The sequence below is a fragment of the Toxotes jaculatrix genome, chromosome 16 (assembly GCF_017976425.1).
Source record: "Toxotes jaculatrix isolate fToxJac2 chromosome 16, fToxJac2.pri, whole genome shotgun sequence".
Taxonomy (NCBI): domain Eukaryota; kingdom Metazoa; phylum Chordata; class Actinopteri; family Toxotidae; genus Toxotes; species Toxotes jaculatrix.
Window position 1 is genome coordinate 24,387,919 of NC_054409.1, and position 18,668 is coordinate 24,406,586.

Genomic DNA, 18,668 nt, shown 5'->3' on the forward strand with positions numbered 1-18,668 from the left:
TTTGTCAATAACTTCTGTAAAGTGATAAAACTAAAGACAAACAGTGTCCGAGGCAACAGGAAGGTGAAGGAAGTAGGAAGGTAACTGTCAGTTGGACAAGCTTTGGGGGGGGGGGGGGTTACTGGGGGATGGGAAAAAGGATGGGGGAGGGGGGTGTGAGGGAGGTGCAAGGGAAGATGAACCAATTTTATGATGAGACACTGGTTGAGGATTGGTTAGGTTCAGGGACAGAGACCACAGGGACTGTCCAACATCTGGGACGCTTCGGCCAGAGTTTCACAGCTTCAGGTGTTTTAGTCTCACGGTTATGTTTGAGTCACAGTCACAGTTTGTTAATCAAACACTGGGTATAAAAGAAAATCTGGTGATTACATGATGAAAATATTCGTCTGAAGAAAAGCAGGCGTGACAGGAGGCAACACGGAAAAAGGAGTTTTATTTCTGAACTGTTTTTACAAGCAGTCCAACACGCAACTTCCTACCTGTCTCAAAAACAAAATAAAAACAAAAAAAAAATCATTGAAATAAAATAAATTTACTAATAATCATTGAATAATATTATCAATTATATATCAGTATTATCATAACCTTAATGGTAATAATAACAACCCAAAGCCAGTAGTATGTGTGTTTGTCTGTGGCATATGAAAAACAAATAGAGTTTCTGATGGGTGGAAATCGGAGGATTTTCTACAGCGAGCTCTCGGCTGAGAGCTCCAACACGTGGAGGAGAGATGGAGCGAGAGAGCTCCCCACACACGCAATAAATATGAAAGAGCAAAGAGTCCGGTATTTAAACAAAAATAATCATCTGGAACTCGCAGGTACAATATCTAAAGTCTTTATGTGCAAGATTCGAGCTGAAGTCTTCACCACAAACAATTATACTCACATCAAACCCCGACCTCCCCCGAACAATTTCATTTTGTTTTCTACATTAAATCTTTTAAATAAACCTAGAGCATTTTGTCATTTCATATACACATATATTTATATATACTTTGATTTTTTTCCTATTTGCCATCCTTTTTAAATTGTCTTGTGTTGAGCATGTTTGAGCTGAGAATCTGTGAATGACAAAAAAAAAAAAAGTCCACTGGATGAACATACAACGCAATAATGAAGCGCTCGTATGTTCACACACACTCACATGACAAACATACAGTGTGAGAGGAAACGTTTAGGAACACGTGGAGAGCAGAGCTGGGTGGTGTGTGTGTCTGTGTGTGTGTGGACGGAGCCGCACACACACACACACACCCACACACACACCTCCTCTCCACAGAGAGTTTGGTCACAGTTTTGTACCCATCAAAACTTCCACCGCGAAGTTGGTGTGTGTGAACTCGAGTGTGTGTGTGTGTGTGTGTGTGTGTGTATTCGTGGCGAGAAGGTCAGAAAAGGAGGCTTCCCATTGGTTCCACTCAATCAGCAACAGTTATTTGGCACATTTAACAACTATTAAGTAACACATTGGGCTAAAAAGGTGCAACAACATAAATTTCAATGAAAACAATAAAAACCATTTTGGTTTACAAAAATAAAAGACACCTTGAGAGGTGACAACATTTCTCTATAAGATGATAATATCTCCCCCTGACTGGTAAAGGCTACAAAAAAAAAAAAACCCAACACAATCACAACGCACCCCTTATCAACCCTTTTCCTACTGCAGGTCACACATCACAGCTGTGGAAATGCATGGACGTCACAGACGAGGACACTGTACTGCATGAAAAATAAAAACCCTGAAATTTCTGAATGTATCCAACGACAGACAGGTTCCTGTTCTCGCTCCTCTGCCGCGGGTTCCTTAACACTACGATTGTGCGCGTTTCTGCCCTTTGACTACAAACTTCGATGAGGTCCGCGGCGCTGGCGAAACTGTAAACCTCCCCCCTCCCCCCAAAAAAAAGAAAGAAAGAAAGAAAGAAAAAAGTTTCACCTCATCTGAACTGTGTCGCATTCAGGAACCAAAAGATGTAAGATCAGAAAAAGACTGAGGGAAACTCCACCCTGAAACACCACTGAGGGGGGGGCAGAGAGGGGGGGGGGGGGGGGGGGGGGGGGGCAGGAGCCTCTGGGCAGGAAACACTGATGAAGCAGATGCTTTCTAAAAACACGGACAGTAAACCTCAGACATCAGTGCTTCGGGTCGGGTCCACAGTGTCTGGAACATAAAAACGTGTGAGTGTTGATTTCCAGGTAAAACCTGATTCACTGTGGAGGAGCAGCAGGAGAAAGATCTCATCAGTCCTGATGTTCAGAGAGACAATCGGACTCAGTGTGGATCGAAAGCCCAGAATGCAACGCTCAGCATCAGAGCCGCAGCAGTTAGTCCACAACAGATCGACAGGGAACAGTTTTCTAACCTTTAATTCGTCTTTTTAGGCATTTTCCTGTTTGCATCTTCAGACGTGAAGCTTTTTTTTCTCATGTGGTTTGTAAACAAAGTGTTTTCAGGTTTTGGAGTCTGGTCGAATAAAACCTGGGAGCTCTTCATCTCCTCAGCCCAAACTCAGCCCCCCAAGATCAAATTATTCACAGAGAAAATAATCTGCCGATTAATCGACAGCTCCGTTTTTTTTCTCCTGCTCTGATGACCTAAGTGTACAACGTGCAGCTGAATGCCCCCCCACACCCACACACACACACACCCACACACCCACACCCACACCCACACCCACACACCCACACCCACACCCACACACACACACACACAAAGTACAACACAACCAGAGAGACAGACTCCTGAAATGTCTCGAACGTCGGAGACCATGAAATCTGTGTGTGGTGTATTTGAGGGTGAATTTTCCTTTAATTAGTTTCAGCTCGTCTTCCTCGTTTTCCTCCCCGCGCTCACTCTGTCCACACCATCTGACTGAGACAGTGTCCAACAGGGACGAACACGGAGCGCGGCGCTCGGCTCTCGCCTCCACGTCTTTGAATGGACACAGTCCAGCTGAGGTAATGCAGCGCTGCGAGTGATTGAAAGCCAGCGCACTCCTGCCTGTCCACGCCCTCCCTCCCCCACCCTCCCCGACCTCCCCCTCCCAGCAGGAAAACGAGCCTCCTCCTCCTCTTCCTCCTCTTCTTCCTCTTCCCTTCCCCGAAAGCCAGGACAGATTCACAAACAGGCAGACAGAGAAGTCCCCGATAATGCAAACACGTCAGACTGAAACACTGGAGATGCACAGAGAAAGGGTTGTTTATATACACTCAGAGTCACTTCCTCCCCCCTCCCTCCCTCCCCTCCCTCTGCTGTCATCTCTTTTTCTGCAAGTATAGCCTTCATACACAATAGTTACACCGTTGTCCATGGTAACCAATCCCCAGGTATACCAGTCTTCATGGTTCCCATAGCAACCGGCTGCTGTTTGTCAGCCAATGAAATCTCAGTCTCTATGGTAACTGGCTGTACACGAGCCAATCTGAAAGAGTCTGTGGTCCTAAAACTTCCGGTTTTCTGCGCTGGAATGATCAACCACCCCCGCCCCCGCAAACACCCCCGCCTCTGTGTATCAGGGGCAATATCTGCCACCGAAGCGGCCTCCTGGGTGCTCAGGTGACTCAAGTAGATATTGATGTTGGCACTTCACGCACTTCAGGAACGGTTAGAGGGAGGGCTGAGAAGAACCAGCTGAGCAGCCTTTTTGTTGTTGTTGTTGTTTCTCTCACAGAAATACATTCCCCACCAAAGCCTGGTCTCCTCTGCATCGCCTCAGAGACAGAGAGGACAGGGCCGCGTCTTAGCCGGTACAACAGGAATCACTTCTTCAGCTCTGTGGGGTTTCGGAGGAGTCCGTCAGGATACTGTGGGTCCTGGTTCCAGGTTCACCTGATTCAAACAGGGCGGGGTGGTGGGGGGGGGGGCAGGAGGAGACGGGGAGACGGGGACGGCGGTGAAGAAGAGAAAGACAAGGACAAGAGAGGACCAGCGTTTGTCCTCGTCACATTCATGCAGAGGGTCTTCACATGCTGAGTCCTCCTGAATGTGTCTCTCCTCGCGTCGTGTCCTTACTCCCTCTCTCTGACTGGCAGGGTCCCATGGCAGAGAAAAAAAAACTATATCGCGCTTATGATTGGTCATCATGATGTGTGTGTGTGTGTGTGTGTGTGTGTGTGTGTGTGTGTGTGTGTGTGTGTGTGTGAGAGTGTGTGTGTGTTCAGTAAGAGGCTGGTGGGCACGGTCAGCTCACACTGCGAGGCGTCGTGGGCGGGCGGTGGGAAGGTGTCAGGGCAAATGTCCTGCTGCTGATGAGGAGGAGGGGGGAGGGGGGATGCAGTGTGTGTGTGTGTGTGTGTGTGTGTGTGTGTGTTTATATATGTGGGTGTGTATTCACAGGCCATTGCTGTTGCGGTGTGTGAGGGGAGGTTTGGACAGCTCCACCACTCCGGCCCGCCCTTTGCCGATGACTTTGGGGGCGCGGCGCAGCAGCTTCTGGGCTTCTGTGAACGCCTCGGTCAGCTCTTTCTTCCACTGCACGAACTCCGGATCGCTCTGCACACACAACAAGAAACGAAGGGATCAGCTCTTTGTCTTTATCTCATCCACACGGCTCAGGAATAAAAGCGTGGAGAAGCAGTCCCCACCTCACACTGCAGCACGAACTGCTTCCCGCCTTTGATGCGCAGCAGGATACACTTCTTGTCTTTAATCTGCGTCTCCTCCACCGTCACAATCTGCTCCATCGTCAGCAGGTTTTGCTGGGAACAAAATGGACCAATCAAAAAGGAGCCGAGGTGAAGCAGAACACACAGGAGGATGAAGCTGAAAGACTACGGCTGACTTCCTGACTTAAAACCAGAGGTCCAGCACTCGAACACCTGCTCTGCCTTTAATTCACCTACTGGCAGCGTTTGGGGGGTGGTTAAACAGATTACTGGGTCTGAAGCAGGGAGGGGGGGGCTACGCTCTAAACAGCTTCTGGGTAACAGCAGGGACTCTGAGGACACAGCAGGGACCTGGACCTGATGTTGACACTCACCCCGTCTCTCTGCTTTTTAAAATGTTTTAGCCACTTCTCCTTCAGTGTGAGTCAGGACAGATGGACAGACAGACAACGTTCATACACCATCAAACAGGTGAACAGGACAGACAGACAGACCGAGACACCTGGACATGGATATGGAGGCTGATTTAAAGTGTGAGCTGTGAGGTGAACTCACCCGTGACTCGCCCTCCCCCCTCCACTCCACACGGTTGGGGAAGAGATAGAAGTATCGGCGCTGCCACTGGGTCAGGAACGGGTTCCCCAGCTTCAGCATGTAGCCGTGCATTATACAGTCCTTACCCAGGGCGTAGTCTGCACAGAGAAACACGGTCAGGGCGTCTGTGTGTCTGTGTGTGTGTGTGTGTGTGTGTGTGTGTTGTGACGGGATTTTTGTGTTTACAGTCTGTCGTCACATCATTACCCTCCTCGTGGCCCAGCTGCTTGTTCTTAGCCCTCTTGCGAGCCTCGCTCTTGTCCGTGTCCGAGTTGACGGCCTCGTAGACCGTCTCTGCCACTTCCTGCTGCCAGCGCTCTGATATGACCAGAGGAAAGTTCTTGTACAGCTCCTGGTCACTGTCCAGCAACTGAGGGGACATATAATAATAAGTTTTATTTGTGCATCAACACCTGAAGCCTAGATCCTCCTGTCGTGGTTTAACGGCACGGTTCCAGCTCGGAGACGCCGCACAGATCGTCACTGTCTTTGTAACTCGCTGCTGCATTTGTTCACTTTCACACAGAAACAGTCATTGTGTTGTGACTGGATTAACATCAGGGGGCTGGAGCTGCACGCTCTCCTTCCTCCATCGTAATGCTCTCACATTACTACACTGCAGTTATTTCGATTATTACCCCTCTGTTAATGACAAGCACTGTCTGGGGAAATGTAAACAAACACTGTTGCCTTTTATTTCTCTGCACTGGATGAATAACTGTTACTGCAGCCACATTAATGTTAATGGGGGAGGAAGCTGTTGTTCCAGCAGAACAAAGAAAATCACAGGAAGAAAACGACGACACGTTGCTCTGAATTTCAAACCACCTGTGCTTCCTATTCTGAAGCTGCACCGAAGATGAAATGACCAAAAACAATCACGATCGTTTGGATTATCAATCGGTTAAATGCTAACTTGGTGTAGCCTGTGTTTCTGTGCTCTGTACAGTAGTACAGTGATCCTCACCGTTCATCTGTGTCTAAGGAAGTGAGTGATGAACGTCTGTTTTACCTTGATGCCCTTGGTGTCCTCCTCATCGAAAGAGCCTATGTCAAAAGCATCTGCAGCGTTCACCTCACCCCTGGGGGGGATTAAAGGGGGGGAGTACTGGGGGTGGGGGGAGAGAACAGAGACGGTTTTCAGAGAGAGAAGTGAAAGAAGAAATGACAACGAGAAGCAGGAGAGTGTGAGCGAAACAGCCACACACCAGGAACAGTCCCACAGCAGCGCTTCCCCCCTAGTGATGGGGTAACCATAGCAACTGTGAGTGTACTGGACTAATGACGAGCGCAGCTCCATCCTGACTTGACCTGATCTGCTTCACAAATAAACCAGGACACTTTTCATTTGGAACAATTTAAACATACTGAAGACTCAGGTTTATGATCTGAGTTCAGTCCAGATCCTGATGTGATAGTGTTCTTGTTGTTTTGTGCGGTTTTCCTTTAAGAGGCCTGACAACAGTGGTTTTACATGTCTGTACATGTTACATGTTGTTGTGTGTCTGTGTGGGTGTGTGTTCCAGTTGTGACACGCAGCCTCTGGTTTCTGTTCATGTCTGTTCTGTATAAAAACCAAATTCATAAACCATGAGTGAACGTTTAGGAACAGAATTACAGCACGATGCTGCGTGAACACGTCTGACACATGTCAGACATTAGTATCTGTGGCCTGAGTCGCAGATACTAACATAAATCAGATATAAATCCACCTTCAGAGCAGGTGGGTCTGAAAAGTCTGCGTTGCTGTAACAAGCGATGATTAAAAATGAATGCAGATTTGATTCTTAGTGACTGACTCCAGTTTCCAAACACATTCACAGATCTAAAACTGGACAGAATGTCCGTTAAACTAAACATCAGGGTCGATTTTTTATTTAAATGTGATCTGCTGTGTGTAACATGGGAAAATGAAGCGTTATGATGTGTGTAACAGGCTGCGCCCTGTGCTCTCAGCGGGGGGCCTTCATAAAACGTAATGTCACTCTGATCTTTCGCTGCTGTTCTTGTTCAGCAACAAAAAGAAGCTGAGGAACAGCAGAGTTCCAAACAGCAAACCGTGGACTGACCGAAGCAACAGCTGACAAACGAAATGAAGCTCACCTTCTGGAGGTACACCTGCTGCCAGTCAATGCCTTTGAAAAACTGATGCTCCTTCACCTCTGGGGCTCTGTATGTGTGTGACGGAGAGAGAGAAGGAGGTGGGGGTTAAAAAAAAAAAAAAAAAGTAATTTTCATTTGTACACTAGGTGGCAGTGTTTGCCACATTACTCCCCTCTGACAAACACACTCATAATCCTGCTATTTAGCCAAATACCCTGTGCAGACAGTGATCCATCACTCTGGTTTAGTCCTAAGCTCATGTGAAATGACGCCGCTGATGAAATTAGTTGTGAGCTCAGCTTCTATCCGATCACTCGGTGTCTGTCTCTGTTCGTCTTCACTGGGCCGCGAACCACACCACCCAGTGTTTTCAGCCTTAATCAGCACATCTAGCAAAATCCGTCTGATTGATGAATTCATTTCCACGCCTCTGGACATAAACACTGACATGGGGCGGAGGCTGATGTGAACTTTTGATTTGTTTGTGTGTGTGTGTGTGTGTGTGTGTTGTGTGTCGTACCCTCGGCCCTGGCAGCCGAGCCTCTTGGACACATCTCTCTGCAGCAGCCCCTCCAGCAGATCTTTGAGCTCTGCAGTGAAAGAGTCTGGCAGCTCCACATTCTGCAAGAGAGGGAGGGGGGAGGGAGGGAGGAGGGAGGAGGGAGGGAGGAAACGGGGGGAGGGGTGAGGGGGGGGCGTGAGAATCTGGTGTTTGAAAATAGATCAACATCATTTGCACCTTTTACTATAGTACAGAGATTTTCAAGAAGTCTGACACTGTGAACTAGCCATTAGCTGCTCCTGTTTGCAGTGAACACACAGTGATGCAGTGACAGTGCTGAACACTGTCACTGCATCACTGTGACACTGGAGGAAACTGAAAAACGTGTTGATTCTCAGGCAGGTTCTGGATATATGGACATGTACCTGCAGTGGACACTGGAGGTAATTATAACACCAGGAAGTGAAAGTCACATTGAATCTACAAATATGTCTGTCGTGTGTGTGTGTGTGTGTGTGTGTGTGTGTGTGTGTGTGTGTGTGTGTGTGTGTGTGTGTAAAGTTTTGATGTAAAGTGTGTTAATCAGGTGTTGAGAGTTTTCTGTGGTCAAACCACAATAACCAGCTTGTTTTTAGGACTGTGGCGTGCACCTGTCTCTTCCACCTCATACAGTCTCTTCATTTGACATCTCTCCCTCCTGCCCCCCTGCCCCCCCTCCCCCAACACCCTGGTGACCCCCTGGGGAGGCAGCTCACAGTATGAAAGCCTCATACTAAGTCAGCCTCCACCCGTTTTATTTTTCTGCTGACAGGCTTTACTCAGCGGCTTCGTGGAGATGTTTCAGAGTTCAGAAGTGCCATCCATCGGGATCTGTTCCATCCCTCCTTCTATCCATCTCTTCCTGTCTTGGCGGCTCAGTTCTCAGCCTTTTCACTGCTGTCTGCTTCTATCGTGTTTATGTAATGGGACCATTCATCATGTTTAATAAACACAAAGACATATAGAGCAGTATTTTTAGCCCGGCCGGGGCTGAATCGCAGCCTTTCCCCTCTCTGTCTTTCTCTCTCTCACACACACACACACACACACGCAGACGAGGATTAAGAGGATAAACCAGATTAAGTAGCTGGATTAAAATCCTAATCTGGATTTATTGTGATATGAAAAATCATACTTTCTCTGTTTAGAGGTCCTGCTCGACCAAACAGCGCCTGTGTGTGCATGTTTGTGTGTGTGGGAGGGAACAGCTACTGTTCTCAACTTCCACTGTGATGGACAACTGCTGCTGCTGCTGCTGGCAAGCAGCGTGAAGAGGAGCGAAGCTGTGGCTGTGGCGAAAATTCACTCTGCAGCTCGTCACTGTAAACGCGTCGGCGCTCAAACACACGTCGCCTTTGCAGAACTCTGGCTCGGACGTGAAGAGGAAAAAGGAGTGGGTGGGAGCAGATATGTCACTGGGTGGGCTCAATGGACGCCATTCATCCCGAGGGTTTGCTGAAGACGACCAATGACATCAAAAGGCTCAACAGTATGTTTCACTTTGACAGACAATAACACGCTGAATGGGCTACGTGCTTGGCGCTGAGGACCGCACTGCGCCTGCTGGACACAAGATGGAAGCTACTTCACTGAAAAGTCAGTTCTCTGTGTTTGTGACCTGCGGGCGTCAAGTTTCCACATCTGGACGACGACTGGCTCACACATCCAGGTGTGAAACTGAGACTTCAGGTGAGTCAGAGAAACTGCATCATTCTGCACAGTGAGGCTGAAAGATGAAGGAGCCAAGGAACAGAACACATATTTGAGTGGATGGAACCTTTAAACTCACAGAGTACCAGCGCTTCAGGCCGCCTGCAAGCTTCTTTATTCTTTCTTTATTCCCGACTCCCTCAGTAAACCTGTGCTGGATGTGGCCACGAATCCGTGTGACCCAGGGGGAGCACTTTTACTTTCCAGCTTGGCTGCTGGTTCAGTTTATCTAAGCTGGGATTCTGTCACACGCTTCATCTCCTGTGTCTTCCCATGACACAGCAAAAGTAAACAGACAGCTGAGTGTTGAATGGTAGCAGGCAGAGCCGCTGAAAAATGACCCACAAACCTGCACAACACATTCATCTCTGTCAAGGATGTGCAGGAAAGACAGAGTGAGGCTGGCACCAGAGCGAGGCTGGTGCAGGTACATGTGTGTTTTCTAACCTGTGTGCGTCAGGTATCCTTACAGTGTTTGTTCACACACAGGACAGTATGCATAGGGATATAAACATCTGTGTGCATTTGGTATTACTGTAAAGTAAACACGGGCTAAACCCGCGTGTTCAGGGTTAAGTAAAGACTCATATGTGCTTTACTGTGTGTTTACACAGAGACGTATCCACCATCCTCTGTCAGTGTGAACCACGGACTTCTAAGAAACATGCAGCGACTCTGTAGATGTGTATCTGTAGATGTGTCTTACCATGGTGAGCGTCATGCGGTCAATCTCGTGTTTGTCTTTGGTCTTGTGCTGTCTGAAGGGACTGTGCCTAAACAGGAGAGAGAAGACAGAGAGACTGACACTGACACCAAATACAGATTATTGGAAAAAGGAGGGAGGGAGGGAGAGAGGGTGGGGTAAGGTGAGGTGAAGGAGGGCACATGGAGGAGGGCCGAGCAGTGGACGTGAAGGAGACGAGAACGAGACATGTCCAGCCTAAATCTCACACACACGCTGCCAATCACACCTTTCCACACTCCCCACACTGAAGCCGCGAGCTCATAAATATTACAACACTATAAATGAACAAATGGTAATTTGAAATGACCTAGATCTCAAATCTCACTCACTCTAATGAGCCACCTGCAGGAAGAGTGTGTGTGTGTGTGTGTGTGTGTGTGTGTGTGTGTGTGTGTGTGTGAGTGTGTGTGTGTGCGTGTGTGTGTGTGTGTGTGTGTGTGTGTGTGTGTGTGTGTGTGTGTGAGTGTGTGCGTGTGCGTGTGTGCGTGTGCGTGTGTGTGTGTGTGTGTGTGCGTGTGTGTGTGTGCGTGCGTGTGTGTGTGTGCGTGTGTGCGTGCGTGTGCGTGTGTGTGTGTGTGTGTGTGTGTGTGTGTGTGTGCGTGCGTGTGTGTGTGTGCGTGTGTGCGTGCGTGTGCGTGTGTGAGTGTGTGTGTGTGTGTGTGTGTGCGTGTGTGCGTGCGTGTGCGTGTGTGAGTGTGTGTGTGCGTGTGTGTGTGTGTGTGTGTGCGTGTGTGACGTCGGGCTCTTCCTGCAGACTGTGAACAGGTGAACACTCTGTGATTTCTGACAGACGACCTGAAGCTCAGCAGAAACGTAGAGCTGCCATGTTAACGATCAAATCCGAGGGACTCTCACTTTGGAATGAAAACAGGTGAATGCCCGGTGTTAGTGCTCAGAGACGTGGCAGCAGATGGAACTTCGGGTTCTTTGCCAGGTTTAGTTGAAGATTTTAATTTGTGGGCCCTTTAACTGTAGTATCACTATTTTTTTAACCATGAAAAATAACTTAAATATACAACCAAGTCATAAAAAGTGAATTTAGAAATGTGTTCATTTTATACACAAACATGATTACGACTAATTCAGCACAAATAAAACATATGTTGCATATAAATATGAACAGCTATGCTTCTGCACAGCGAATGATGTTCCTGCCACTTTAATGTCAGTGTTTATCAGTTCTTCAGTCAGAGGAGGAGAGCTTCGTGAAACGGTCTGGGATCAAACTGCTGGTCTGAAATCTGAGAAACGATCCGAGCAGCGAAACTGGAAATTACTGAGGGAGATGAAGAATTTACACTGGAGAGATTTTGATCCAGTACGAGAGCAGACAGCCGTCCTCGAGTGAGCACTCCATCAGAGGCACATCTATCAAGCAAACATATTTATGAGACAGAACAGCATCGCCATCCAAGATACAAAGAGCTCCATCCTCCACTTACTGTAAGTGATCAAATAGCAGCTGGCAGCATTAATGAGAGAATAGCAGCTTCCAAACAACGTCTTCAATGAGTCTAATTCTTCAGCCAGAGCCAAATGGCTTCAAAACCCACTGCTGAAGGCTGGAAGGACGTTAATGAGCAAACCAAGGACTGAACATTGTGGCTGCAATCAGAGAACGTCTTCCAGGATACGTCTAAACGCAGTAAAGCAAAACGCCTGAACGTAAACACGGTGGTTAAACTGTTCAACAGAGCTTCAGAGAAGCCTCACATTTCTGACTTTGGTGTTGAGTTTAGTGGATAAAGATTTGTTTTCCAGCAGAACGGCGACCCTAAAGATTCTCCCTTTCTCCTCCTTTAAAATAAACCTTAACATTACATGAACCAAATCCCAGAAGTCACTGCATCTTCCACAGTGTAAAGCTACTGAACGTTTGTTGGTTTACTGTGTAGCTTCACGTCAGGAAATCCTGATTCTCACAGAGAGCGAGCGAACGCCTCATTCTGATAAAGAAAAAAATAAGTAACAGCGTTTATGACTGAATTCACGTCACTAAAATCAGTTTTACTCTCGAACAGAGGAGACTCACGACACAGCCAACCTTTCACCAGAGACCAACACACTCTTCCTCTTCAAAATGTTCAAACACACTGATCCAAACATCAATGGAAAGACACGTCACACACACTCTTCTCTCTTTTTCTGTGCACTCAGACCTGGCAACCATTACACACACACGCCCCCCCTTTACCTGATTTCTGACCTACTGGGCCGAGACCTCTGGCATTTACACACTCCAGATCAAACAAACACACACACACACAGGCTGGCACACAAACAAGATCAAACACACACCAAACAGACGGCGAGAGAGCGAGAGATGCAGCGAGCGGGGAGAGCAGATTCAAAGAGGTTTACTCAGAGTGGCAGAAGAGGTTTGAAAGCAGACAGGAAGTCAGGACGTGGTGGGAGTAAAGAGCACAGAGAAGAAGAAAGACGAGACGAGAGGAGCGAGAGCAGCTCGAGTATTTACCCTCGGAGGAGTTTGAAGAGCATGCAGCCTAAGGAGAACCAGTCGGCGCTGCTGTCGTACGCCGTCCCCTTCTGAAGAACCTCTGGAGCCATGTAACCATGAGTACCGCTGCAGCAAACACACCACAGCTCCATGTCAAATACACACTCATTACTTTTTACAACTGCGAGAGCAGAATCGCACACTGCAGCCCCGTTTGGACAGGATTCGTATTAAAGGCGGAGGCGGGTAATCAAATATTTCCCTCGTCGCTTGTCATAAAAGTTTTTGTGGATGTTTTAGCTGCTGGAAAATTACAGAAGCTGCGTCTGTGATTCACATGAACGGCTGCAGGAAACCACGTGACCTTCATCACTGATGAGCGTTTTCACCTCCACCAAGGAGCTAACGTTTTCCCCGTGTCTGTTTGTTGGTTTGTTTGTTTGTTTGCTTGTTTGTCAGCAGGATTACACAGAAGGTGCAGAAACAGTTTGCACCAAAGCTGACGGAGGGATGAGACGTGGACCAGAGAAGAGCCCATTCCATTTCACTGCAGATCCAGGAAATGGTATCATCCCGTCCCTGAACACTGCGAGCTCTGCTGACGCTCATTCTGATCTGCAAACTACTTCACCTTTCTAATGTGAATTAGGCTGGTTTCCGTTTCCTTTGTTGTGTGACCTGACTGATGGTTAATGAGCTGAAGATACAAGGCTCTATTATATGTAATTATTAGAGTATAATCACAGACGTGCAGTTCAGAAGTGAATAAAATCACTGACAGTGGGTAACATCTGTATCTCCCCCTACAGAAGGAAACCCTGTGAGAATGGGCTTTAACACTTACACACTGGCGTGAGGTTTCTTCTTGGAGAAGTCGCAGGCCAGGCCGAGGTCAGAGATACGAACGTGACCGTGTTCATCCAACAGGATATTAGCTGGCTGAGGGAGGACACACACATAGGCAGAGGGGGATAGAGAGGGTGATACTGATGGAGAACACCAAACAACGCTGCAATCCTCACTAATTCACAACTTAAGTTACAATTTCCGTTCAGCAGGAGAAAATTCTGCGTGGATACAGGCAATAAAAGAAAGCCTCCTGTCCTGGTTATCCTCCGCTGTTTGGCAAAACCGTGACTCACTCACTCTTTCCCCCTCCAACACTCAGCCTCAAAGTATTATCTGCATTTTACTGCACTGTTTATTAAAGCCCTAAAACTGTTCCCTGACTTCCAGCAAAATATATCTATTATTATGGCAACCAGTCCAAACAGGGGAATTGGAGGAAAAACAGAGGAGGTCGGCTGATATGAATCTGTGACTGTGAAACAGCATCTGTGGAGGTGTTGTGCTGGATCAGTGGGATGAGGACTGTGATGTTCAGGGCTTTAGTCCTTATCACTTGTCGTTCCTCGCGCTCCCTTCGTTTTACCTTTCTCTGTTAAACGTGACGTGGAACAGCACATCTCCTGAGCAGGCCTCCAATTAATGATCATTTTCATTTGTCTTCTGATCAGCTGCCAACAGATTAAATTTATTTTTCTTATTCTCATCAAATTCCATGAAAAAAATCGACTTATCAGTGAGTCGATCGATTGGATAACAGCGGTGATTATTATCAATCAGTTAATGATTTGAGTCATTTCAGGAAAATGATTTGTAGATTTCCGAGACATCTGAAGACGTCACCTCCAGCTCAACAAATTCTTACATGTTTCATTGACTAAACGATTTACTGGAAAAAAAAAAAACATCACAGATGAACTGATCATAAAATGAAGTGCTAGCTGCAGGTCTACAATCACTTCTCGAAATGGAGGAAACAGTGTTTGTTGGGACTATTTTCAGCAGCGGATGAATCCATATTTGGTGCTGTAGTGAGTATTTGTGGCAGCAGGACGGTGTGCGTGTGTGTGTGTGTGTGTGTGTGTGTGTGTGACTGAGTCAGAGTAAACAACAGTGTGTGTGTGTGTTCATGGTGATGAAGGAACATGTCACCCAGTGAAACAGCGCGTCTCACTGATGTGTTTTAATAGTTGTTGGAAGCGATGGAGCTCAGAGACGTTAGGTGTCTCAGGGACTGGTTACACACAGACACGTGAGCAGACACACTCGTTGTTGACACAGTGAAAAACACAATACCACCGGACGTCTCCTGTTTTCAGGACTGTCAAAGAACAGAGGTCTACCTTGAGGTCTCTGTAGACAACAAAGCGGTTGTGCATGTGCTCCAGACCCAGGATGATTTCTGCCGCATAGAAACGCATCTCTTTCTCGCTGAAGACGCCGTGCTGAGACAGGTGGTAGTGCAGGTCACCCCCTGAAAACACACACACACACACACAGACAACACAGAGTGTGTCAGTATGACCTCATAACACCTCATGCGTGGTAATCTTCTCAGGGGACAGAATGAGAATCGATGGGAGGCCTTCTACGACTCCTTCCTCCGTCCCAACTCTCTTGGTCTTCACACGTATTGACCAGCTGTATTTATAGCACAGCCTCATACTGTGCACTGTACGGTGATGACTGTGTTGAATGTTGACTCAGGCTTTGACTGCGAGACTGTCGGGAAACGCCGAGCGCAGATTCTGATGAAGCTTGGAAAACGGCCGCTCATTAACAGGAAGCACTAACAACGAGGTGAGAGTTAAACGAAGGCTGATATTAGATGTTAGGCTAACACGGGCAGGTCGCTGCGGCGTGAAGCGTCATCGCTGAGGTCAAAATCCAATCAGCTCCTGATTCTCTGGGGGAGGAACGACCTGACTGGCGGGCGACAAGCTGAGTAATCCAATCTTTCCGTCTCAGAACAGACTGACTGGGGCTGGACTTTAATCTGGGCAGGTAGGGCGGGGGTCACCTTACCGTTCATGAGGTCCAGGATGAAGCAGAGCTTGTCGGGGGTGTGGAAGGCGTACGTCATGCACACGATGAATGGGCAGTCCTACACAGACATGAACACACAAAGAGTTTGAACCACATCAACAGCTGAAATGTGAAACTGCCGGGCCGTGAGCGTTACACTGAGAAAATAAGGCAGCTAGACCGGGTTGTACCGGTTATTTATAAATCCATCTCTGAGTTTGTGTTTCAGTCAGTTCTTCAAAACCAAGTGGTTTCATGCTAATGATTTACTGAACAGGGCTGCACCACAAGCACTCAGGTCCTTCACTTACTTAGCACCACTGACACTGCAAAAAAACAGTCTGTCAGTCTGTCGAGTAACTAGCTGCTACGTCTGTGAAATGAATGCAGTGCAGGTAAAACTGAAATCTGATGGAGTGAACGTGTGAAGGAGCTTCACTCACCCCTGTGCTGACTAACGACAGCATGATTCTCTCATTGAGAGCCAGAGTCTCCCCCTGCTTCATCTTGATCCTCTTCTTGTCCAAACACTTCATGGCATACCTGACATCAAAACAACAACAACAACACCACTCACAGCATGACTGCTGCCGAAGCTTGAATTCACTCTGGCTGTATGTGTGTGTGCGGCTGTTCTTACATCTTCCCCGTGTCGGCCTTCCTGCAGCCGTACACCTCTCCGAAGCCGCCCCGGCCGATGATCCGATGCACGCTGAAGTCATTCATGGTGAGCTGGAGGAGAGAGGAGCAGAGGGGCTTTAATGGAAGTCCAGCTGCTGAATTTGTCAGTTCGACCGATCTGATCACCATCATCTTTGCCTTCTGACTGGATGCTTCTCCCTGAAATGCACGCTGGGAGATGTAGTTAAGTTCCACCTCAAATAACCATTTTTTTTTTTTTAATGCAGTTGTTCATCTTTTGTGCTGATGATTCAACCAGGAGAGTTTCAGACTGATCCAAGAGAACGAAGTGCTTCAACTATGAGTCACGAAACGTTGTCTATGGGAAGAACAACAGGGACTTTTTGCTTGTGGATCCAGGGGCGTCTGAAAAGCCTCCTCTCACTGTGCAACCCTACTGTCAGGGTTTTTGTTTTATTAATTCCCTCAGCATGCTCCTGGCTTTCTGTTATGTACAGTTTGAGATGCTTCATTTTCTTTGCTTGGCTCCTGTTCCTACCGGTGCACCCTGATTTATGACGTGTAAGGACCAGCTGCAGCCTGGACTAACGCCGCCCAGAAACAGCACATTTCTCTGCGAGCTAAGGAGACGCCAAGGAAAATAACTCAACACAGAAGGTCCAGTGACACGAGCATGACATGCACAACTTTCTGGAATAAACACTGTTTTGATTTTGATCCTGATGATGCAGGACGAGTCATGAAAGCTGTCCAGTGAATGAGTTACCTGAAGGCTACATGATGTAATGTTTACACCTCTCTGGTTGTTTAGAGTAAGTCTGGGTGACTTACTCTAAGAAATACTCTTTTTTTTGTATTTTTGTTTTCACACCGTGAGGTTAGAGAGTCGGGGGGTGCTGGGGGGTGGGGTGGGGGGGGTGTAAGACAAAGATACTGTACTGTTTAAATCTCTTTTATTCCTGGAACGGGGGTGGGGGGGGGGGGGGGGGGTAGTCTTGATTCTGTCTGAGGGGAGGCCCCCACAGACTTTGGAAACCCCTGGTCTGGACCAAATGAGTCAAACCACACATGTGGAAGTGGCTGTAGAAGCTCATACTCACATGGATGTTGAGCTCCACGTTCTTCCACTGGCAGAAACGAGTAAATTTATCACTGAGGGAAAAGAAAGCAGGCGAGAACGTGAATGCACTGTATGTGTTGAACAAACGGTGAAACACTTCTCCAGCTCCATCTTCACTGTCTCACCTCTCAATGAACTTCTGGAAGATCTTCCCTCTCAAGCTGTCACAGATCTCCACTATGTATGGCTGCAGGGGGACAGACACATAAACAGCAGCTCAGGCCCAGTGTTTCTCTGCAGAGTTTCAGCATCTGCTCTGGCGTCTCAGCAACTACGTGATTAAAATTCTTTGTGTATGTGAATATATCTTCTGTGCATTGTTATGATGGCTGAGCTGGACTCCTGTGGTCAGCCTCTGCTAAGTTTCCTGGAGTTCAGCCTTCTGTCGCCTTTCTTCTGTCTGTCTGTTAAACTCATTCACAGAAATTCCCAGTGAACATTCATGTCTTTGCGTTTTGAAAAGTGAGCTCTAAAGACACCTCCATGTTCCCGCTGAATATAAAACTAGAGAAACACTGAGGACAAAGAAAACATGCAGGAAATAGGGACAGGTTGATGTAATATCTCTGAGGGAAAACTCAGTCACTGGGGATAATTTTAAATCCAGAATAAAAGACATGTTGTCGTCTAAAAGAGGAAATTGTTGATTAGATTAACTGGGCTGAAGACATCTCTTGTTTTCTTTCTCTGTATTTTATTTTCCTGGGTGGCCTTTTGGCAATTGATGCACTAAATGCCTAATTACCGGCAGTATGAATCCGAGGATGCGGGGTTTAAAAATAGTGCTGATGGAGCAGGAAAACACAAATACACACTACAAATTAGGGCTGGGCCATGGAAATCATTTTTAGAAACATTTCCTCATAACGACATGAGAAAATCCGATAAACTGTGGACAGAATACGTCACTTGACAGTTTGTCTGCAGCCAATCACATCACAGAAACAGAGAACCATCAGCCACTCGACATTCACAACAATATGAAGAGCTGCTGTGGATAAACGAGGTGACGAGATGTCGGTGGTGTGGAAATACTTTGTCTTCTTAAAGCTCCTTTTAGACACAGTGGACGGGACAGTCCATAAAAGGACCAGGCTACTGAAAGACATGAGACATTGTCCACTCATATCTCACTTTTTTTTTCTCCTGTTTTAATTTTAGCTCGTTTTTCTCCACTCTTTTTAAAAAGACTCTATTTTGTCGTATTTTTCTTAAAATCTTGCCTCGACATCTCTACATGTTTTGTGTAAAGTACTTTTTCTTGTCTTTT

General features: G+C 47.2%; 1 protein-coding gene across 1 annotated transcript in view; it reads right to left on the reverse strand.

Annotated features, from left to right (window-relative positions):
• Positions 1-417: 417 nt before the first annotated feature.
• The window catches only part of grk3 (G protein-coupled receptor kinase 3), a 44,627-nt gene continuing 26,376 nt past the window's right edge, over positions 418-18,668 (reverse strand). The window contains exons 6-21 of the mRNA XM_041059484.1: positions 17,524-17,585; positions 17,379-17,430; positions 16,277-16,368; positions 16,080-16,179; positions 15,637-15,715; positions 14,955-15,085; positions 13,610-13,704; positions 12,784-12,891; positions 10,269-10,335; positions 7,832-7,932; positions 7,312-7,378; positions 6,221-6,316; positions 5,416-5,578; positions 5,170-5,306; positions 4,594-4,707; positions 418-4,501 (exon numbers count right to left, since the gene is read on the reverse strand). Of these exons, the coding sequence (XP_040915418.1) occupies positions 4,340-4,501; positions 4,594-4,707; positions 5,170-5,306; positions 5,416-5,578; positions 6,221-6,316; positions 7,312-7,378; positions 7,832-7,932; positions 10,269-10,335; positions 12,784-12,891; positions 13,610-13,704; positions 14,955-15,085; positions 15,637-15,715; positions 16,080-16,179; positions 16,277-16,368; positions 17,379-17,430; positions 17,524-17,585 (1,626 nt within the window). The 3' untranslated portion in view covers positions 418-4,339. The remainder of the gene's footprint in view (positions 4,502-4,593; positions 4,708-5,169; positions 5,307-5,415; positions 5,579-6,220; positions 6,317-7,311; positions 7,379-7,831; positions 7,933-10,268; positions 10,336-12,783; positions 12,892-13,609; positions 13,705-14,954; positions 15,086-15,636; positions 15,716-16,079; positions 16,180-16,276; positions 16,369-17,378; positions 17,431-17,523; positions 17,586-18,668) is intronic.